Source organism: Labrus mixtus, chromosome 21 (genome assembly GCF_963584025.1).
Source record: "Labrus mixtus chromosome 21, fLabMix1.1, whole genome shotgun sequence".
Classification (NCBI taxonomy): Eukaryota; Metazoa; Chordata; class Actinopteri; order Labriformes; family Labridae; genus Labrus; species Labrus mixtus.
In genome coordinates this window covers 620,548-628,047 of record NC_083632.1, presented here as the reverse complement: position 1 = coordinate 628,047, position 7,500 = coordinate 620,548, and the positions used below count along the sequence as shown (strand labels likewise).

The following is a 7,500-nucleotide window of genomic DNA, read 5'->3' as shown; positions in this document are numbered from 1 at the left end:
GCTCCTGGGCGGGGAAACGGAGAACATGTCGGTGGTACCGGAGACTTAAACCGGGTTAAACACAGAACTAAACCGGGTAAAAAAAAAAAAAAGAAACATCTATGAACTTAACACCTGCTCTCTTTGTTTGCTTTGTTGATGTTCCGGGTTCTTCCGACCTTTGAGCTCTACGTGACGTCACTCACCGGCGCGTTGGACGACAAAAAACTATTCAGGAGTTTTTTTTTTATGTCCTCAGGAGAGACCAATGAGAGACACCTGTTTCATCAAACAGGTGAATAAAGTTTCATCTGAGGGACAGAAAATGACTAAAGTATAAATAAATAAATGTTGGGAGAAATGCATACAATAATGTATAAATAATTAAATAATTAAATAAATGCATCAATAAATATATAAATGCTGAAAACAATACATCAATGAAAAAATAATAAATACACTTTTTATTTCTACAGTTATATATGTATCAATGCATACATTTCCACATTAATTGAGTTATTAATTTATTTCCGTATTTTTACATTTACACATCTATTTATTTCTGTGTCCAGGTCGTAAGAGGAAAAGTATATATGTAAATTTGCTTCTGTCCGTTTTTCAGAATTGACCAATCCTACTTCAGTAATTTTAGGACGGCCCACTTAATTTACATATTTACTTTTCCTTGTAGAACATGGACACAGAAATACATAAATAAATATATGAATATATTTATTTATATATTAATTTTATATTTATTGATGCATTTATTTAATTCTTTATTTATTTATACATTATTGTATGCATTTCTCCCAACATTTATTTATTTATTCATTTATTTATACTTTAGTCATTTTTTGTCCCTCATATTCATCAACAGAGATCCCCCAAAAAGAAAGACGGCAGAACGTGCTTCATGATGAATAACAAAATATGTCCATGTCCTATTGTTACCTGAGAAGGTAGAACACACACCCACCTGGGGGATGGGCTACTTTTTTTTGGAACTTACAAATAATCTTTTCCAAATTTGTATTCAGACCTTTGGAAAATAAAATGTCTCGGAAAACTTTTGGAATCTTTCGTTAACATTTTCACATACTTCATTGAATTTTTCTTTGGGAAATTTCGGCATAAAAAATAATAATTAAATCAGAAATTTTTGTCGACTTTTGGAAAGATTTGTTGGATTTTTTTTTTAACTGTGTAAAAAAAAAAAATAATTAAGAAATATTCTTCCCATTTTTTTATTTGTTGGGGATTTCAAAAACATTTGTAATAAATATTTGGAAACTTTGATCCGAAAACTTTTGGCAATGTTTGTCGGATATATTTTTGCAAACGTACAAATAAATTTACATTTTTTTAGTCCAAATTTTTCTGAAAATGTGAAAAGTTCAGGTTAAAATTTGTTGGTTTTCAAAATGTTTTTACTGTTCTTTTTAAAGATATAAATAATAACTTTTTTCATTTTTTTTTTCATTTTAATTGTATGATTTCGGAGAATATGCTAAATAAAAACAAATATTGTATTTTGTTAAATGGTGCCTGTTTAGTTTTCAGCCCTGAGTTTTGGCTGCAGGTGTTTATTCCTGTCTGCATCAGATTAACCTGCAGCTGCTCCGTAAAGATACTTTACACTTTTCTTTTTTACAGTTTGAAACCTTTTACAGCAGACAGAGATATGAGAAGAGTTTATACCTGCAGATCGCTGCAGCCAGGTTCAACCACTAGAGGTCAGCAGAAAACATGATTAGGTAACTTATTCAGGGTGATGAATCTTTCTGAACATGTATCACTTCATAACCGACCTGTCATTCATTTATTAACCCTACACTAATGGAACAAACCGTGTTTTATCGACCTCAGGGACCGCGAGAGCCAAAAGAAAAAGTTTATAAAATAACTTATTTTTCTTTCTTAACCGCGGGCCACTTTTTAATCCGCCTGGTAAAATAGTCCCAGAAGGTTTTCCTTACACGGACGGCTGATGGTGAAGGTATTGTTGCCGGACCAACAGGAGACACGGGAGCGCTCAGTGTTCATCAGACTTTTAAAAACATCAGGAGGTTACAATTCCTGCAGAGTTTGAGTCCATAAAGTGAGACATTTCAAATGTGCACAAGACGAGAGTCGCTGCTTGTCAACAGGAAAGGGGGGCCAGGCCAGTAAGGGGCCTTCAAGGGCTGACAAACTTTAAAGGTGACATATTCTATAAAATCCTCTTCACCATGTTCCTCTAACTCTAACGTGTCTCTAGTCCGTCTACAAACCCCCCAATGATGAGAAAAGTCCATCCTCTCCGTCTTCTGCCTGCTCCACTTTTCAGAAAATGTGTGCTCAAACAGGCCGTTTGGAGATTTTCCCTTCATGACATCACAAAGGGCAGTAGCCCCTCCCCCAGGTGGGTGACACTCCCACAGCTAGGTGTTTGTTCTGCCCTCTGAGTCTGCCTTCTCACCGTAAACAATAGGACATGGAGCGAGAAAGCACAGAGTACACCCAAACCCTTCCAGGGAGGGGGCGTGGTCAGACACAGCTCATTTACATATTTAAAGGTACAGACACAGAAACAGCCTGTTCTGAGCAGGGCTGAAATAGAGGGGTTTATAGACATGATCAAATACAGGATCAGAGTGGATTTAGAACAAGAGACTTCACACACATGTTTTGAGGAGCTCTGACACTTATTTAAACTGAAGAAGAGGAGGAGGAGGAGGAGGAGATGTCACCTTTAAACCTAAGAAGTAACGTGCAAATTTTGCAATGTCAGTAGGAAACCTCCCAAAGGGGGTCACTGGAAAATGCATGAGACAGAGGAAGAGCGTCGGGAGACTTTATGATTGTTTTTGCCTCGGGCCCCAACTCTGGAATCGCCACTGCACGAATACACATCGTAAAAATAAACATATTTATGCTTATAACATTATTATTGCAGCCTAACTCTTTTTTTTTACGACATTTTAATATGATCATATCAGTGTAGTTAACATTATTCAAAGTGTTGTAAATGTTCATTTTTGATTGATAGACTTCATGTTTTAAAAGCTTTAGTACAAATAAAGTCTGTGATCAGTATTATTTAATAAATAAATGTTTAGTGTTCTGTTCTGTAATGCAGGAAGTGTCGTGTTAGAGTTGACTCACGTGTTTCGTGTTTACAAGTTGAGCGTTTAATGAGCGCAGGAAACGAGAAAATAAAAAACAGACAAGAGGGGGAGAAAGAGGGGGACATGGGAGGAGGGAGGCAGGGAGGGGGAAGGGTGGAGTCGTTTGAGGCATTTTGAGCCTCGTGTCACTTTTGAAGATGAAGACGAAACACGGAGCCGCACGAGACTCTGCAAGCTGCCATTAAACCGACCAACCGATCAATCAGAGAGAGAGAGAGAGAGAGAGGAAGAGAGAGAGAGGAAGAGAGAGAGAGGGAGAGAGACAGAGAGAGAGAGAGAGAGAGACAGGGAGAGAGAGACAGAGAGAGAGAGAGAGAAACAGAGAGAGAGAGACAGAGAGAGAGAGAGAGAGAGAGACAGACAGAGAGAGACAGAGAGAGAGAGAGAGAGGGAGAGAGAGAGAGAGACAGCCCGCGAGAACCTCCCAACATCTGCTGCTGCAGAAACTTCAGAGAAAGTCTGCAGCGCGTACAGCAGGTGAGGAAAACACACACACACACACACACACACACACACACACACTGCATCATTAACACGTTTTCTGAAGTTTTATTGACTTCGATGCACAGATTGAAAATGAAAACGGTTTTTAATTAGAGTCAGACTCTCCTTCATCTTAAACTTGAAAGTTTCTGTGCAGCAGATTTAAAATGTTTCAGAGCTCACAGCACCCGGAAATCAGATTCAACTAAAATCAAATAAAAAAAACTGAATATGCATTTTTATCTTTACTCTGGTTTAAATGATGAGGGGATGGAGTCAACGCAAAGAGAGGGGGCCCCCATTGCTGACCCTGTTTGACCCTGTTCCCGGCTTTATTTGACCCAGATGTTGATCTTCTTGCCTCCCATTCTTGACCCTTTTTGGCCCGAACCGGTACCACCCTGTTAGACCCAGTTCCTGACCCTGTTTAGCTCTGGTCCAGACTCTACATGGCCCTGGTATCTAAACCCTAGTTTTTGCTCTGGCTGGCTCTAGTCCTGGTTTGACTTAGTTTGACCCTGTTAGACCCGGGTCCTGGCTCTATTTCACCCAGATGCTGATCTTCTTTGATCCTATTTTTGAAATGTTTTGAAATATTTGTCTGACATATTCATGAACATTCATTCACTTTTTTGAATGATATTTGGAAATCTTTGCCAGAAAACATTTGGAATCTTTCTTTGAAGATTAAATTTTGGGAAACTTATTTCTCTATTTGTTTTTCCACTTTATATTTTGTTATTCAATATTTGGAAACTTTTGCCAGAAACATTTTGGAACCTTTGGTCCAAAATTCTTCAAACGTACAGAAATGTTGTTTCAAATGTTGCGACACTTTCATTCATTTTTTTGTGTGGAAACATTTATCTACATTTTTTGTCGTATATATATTTGGACACTGTAGTCTGAAATTTTCAGGAACTTTCTTCCCTCGCTCTAACCCTGCTTTGCCAGTTTGGTGTGTCTGAGTTTCTCTCAGGAGGTGAAACTTGCCAGGATTCTGGTCCTGGTGTGACCCAGTTTGTGTAGCACTGAAACCATCAGGATAAAAATCTGTACAAATGCTCATTCATTGGTCCTGGTCCTGGTTTTCCCACCCTGCTGTCAGACTGTCGGTGAACGTCTCTCTGATATAAATAAGCAGACTGGGAGCTGTGGGACATAAATCCTGTCCTGTTAGACCTGTTCGTCTTCTTCTCTGACACCTGACACCGTCCTCAGGGTTTCGGGTGGAGTTTAGTTGCTGATGGTTCCAGAGGGGGCGGGGTAGCACTCGGTTTGCAGAAGACGTCTGAGTTTTTTTTGAGGGTTTAAATCAAACGCTCCAGCAGAAGTCATCACCTCAAGAGTTCACACGGAGGGGTCAGTTAATGATTGAGGGTCAGCTGGTCACTTATTGACTGAAGAAGATCTTTAACTGGAGTTTCAGACACGCTGAGACGGACTGAACTGAGCCAGACTCTACTGCCACTCTGAATCAGAGAGAGAGAGGGAGAGAGAGAGAGGGAGAGAGACAGAGAGGATGTCTTTGTTCCCTACTTTACACTTTACACAATTCCTCTGTTAATCCTGCTGGACGATATCTTCATTTGCTCATCCTTAACGCTCTTCTCCACGGTTTCTACCTCCTTCAGCGGAGGAGGAGGAGGAGGAGTGACTGACGCCCGACCTCACCTGGATACCTGAGGAAAAGGAGCTGACGTCAGCGCTGATCCATCCCTCAGAGAGAAGAACTTAACTGGATCATTTTCTCCTTTGTCCAGGACGAGCTCCGCTTGCAGGATGGGTGATGTGAAGCGGAGCAGAGTGGTGTCTCCTCTGGACGGAGGCTGGGGCTGGGTGATTGTTGGATGCTGCTTCATGGTGACGGTCTGCACACGAGCGGTGACAAGGTAACACACACACACACACACACACACACACACACACACACACACACACACACACACACACACACACACACACACACGTTCATGTTAATATAAAGGGTTACAACTTTTGTGATCCTCTTTCTTTACATCTAGCACCATCATCAGATCAACATTTTAACGTGTCCAATTTAGGGTTACCAGATTTTAAAACTTTTATTTGATTCCAGTAAAAATCTAATGTAATGGATACCTGTGTGTTACCATGACAACAAAAACAGAAGTCCTTCACTCCCAATATTGGGTAATTTATAGTTTTTAATAATCAAAAAGTCATGCAAACAGCAAACTCATGCACGTTGTCTAAATTGCACAAAAACATTGGCAATTTTTCAGTAAACATAAATTTAAATGTTGCACTTTTTTGTGCAATTTAGACAGTTTGCGTAATTTTAGATGGATTTATTGCTCTCCTACATCTGTCTGATAAATGATTTTTTTAAAGCATTGTTACTTAAAGTTTAAAAAAAACAGCCTTCGTCCAGTTCTTTGCTTTATGACAAACAAACCTGCAGAACTGCCTCATCAGGACTCCAGTGTTTCCCCTACCATTATATTAGCCCCGCCCCCCCGGAGGTCAAGTTTAAAAAAAAAAATAAAAAAAATATTTTTGGGCTTTTTGTGCCTTTATTGTAGAGATATGATAGTGGATAGAGTCGGAAATCAGGGGAAGAAGTCATTTAAGGAACCTTTCCGATAGAAAAGGACAGCTGTCATTAAAAGTAACGCATGAACACAAAGATTCAAGTGTTTGTGTCGGCGTGTCGGCGTGTTGGCTTGTCCCCACCCCCCCAACGCTGTAAACCTAGGGGAAACAGAGTCACTGTTTAATGCTAAATAGCTAATGCTAGCATGCTAACGCTGCACCAACAACTTGACTTGAGTGAAGAATTTGTTGTGAAAGTCTATCAGTGTTGAGATTCTCTTAAAGTCTTGTTGTGGTTCCATCAAAAACACCAAACTCTTTAAAGATGGCTGACAGATCTTTCTAATAAATCCTCATCATGAAGTTATTTTAGCGCCAAATCTTTTTAGAAACAGAGAAAACGTCTGAAATGCCTGATCCTGATCCTGATCCTGACCCTGATCCTGATCCTGACCCTGATCCTAGCTAACAGGTCTTCAGACTGAGACCTGGTCCTGGTCCTAGCTAACAGGTCTGCAGACTGAGACCTGGTCCTGGTCCTAGCTAACAGGTCTGCAGACTGAGACCTGGTCCTGGTCCTAGCTAACAGGTCTGCAGACTGGTAGGAGGGGCGATGATATGAAGGCAGACATGACGGTGTTAAATCTTACGATTGTACCCTGAAGGGGTTAACTGAATTCTTTCAGGATTTTTTGACTGCTGGTCAAAAAGAAGTCTTCTTGAACTTCTAGAGACGAGGAGCGACGATGTTGACATCCTGAGGTTTAAATTCTTAACTGAAGTTGAAATGTGGCTGCAGCCCTCGAGTGTGTTTGCGTGTTTGTCTTCGTAGTGATGACAGCTGAGACAGATCCACTCGTTCAGAAACAGAATCCACTGAAGGGATGGACAGAGACAATCCTTTATATATCAGACCTCAGGGTGGTGAAGATACCAGACATTTAAACTTTGATATGATTCTAGTAAACCTCAAACAATGTCGATACCTCAAAAACACAAGTTGTAGACATCGGGCAGTTTTTTGTTTTCAAAGATCCCTAACCCAAACTTCTGCACAGTCTCTAAACTGCATGAATACGTTCTTTCTTGCACTTAAACGGAACTGGACGCCAACATATATATTTTTAAAGCTTTGGTACTTTTTGATACTATCGATCATTAAGACTGAATAGTTTACACGTACGATAAAAAATAATCCAAATATCACAAATTATGACAACCTCAACAGAATTGTAATCTTCAAAACAACAACAACAACAAAGTCTCCATTGAACCTGCATCGACTCCGGTAACA

General features: G+C 39.9%; 2 protein-coding genes across 3 annotated transcripts in view; one reads left to right on the top strand and one right to left on the bottom strand.

The window, feature by feature from the left end:
• Positions 1-182, bottom strand: part of minpp1b (multiple inositol-polyphosphate phosphatase 1b) — a 42,450-nt gene extending 42,268 nt beyond the window's left edge. For both annotated transcript variants that reach the window (XR_009665951.1, XM_061028858.1), the window contains exon 1: positions 1-182. This exon is cut by the window's left edge and continues 370 nt beyond it. Coding sequence is in view for 1 of the 2 variants with exons in the window: in XM_061028858.1 (XP_060884841.1) it covers positions 1-27 (27 nt within the window). In the remaining variant the exon portion in view is untranslated.
• A 3,079-nt stretch (positions 183-3,261) lies between these two features.
• Positions 3,262-7,500, top strand: part of slc16a12b (solute carrier family 16 member 12b) — a 14,127-nt gene continuing 9,888 nt past the window's right edge. Inside the window, exons 1-2 of the mRNA XM_061027567.1 lie at positions 3,262-3,626; positions 5,396-5,524. Of these exons, the coding sequence (XP_060883550.1) occupies positions 5,415-5,524 (110 nt within the window). The 5' untranslated portion in view covers positions 3,262-3,626; positions 5,396-5,414. The remainder of the gene's footprint in view (positions 3,627-5,395; positions 5,525-7,500) is intronic.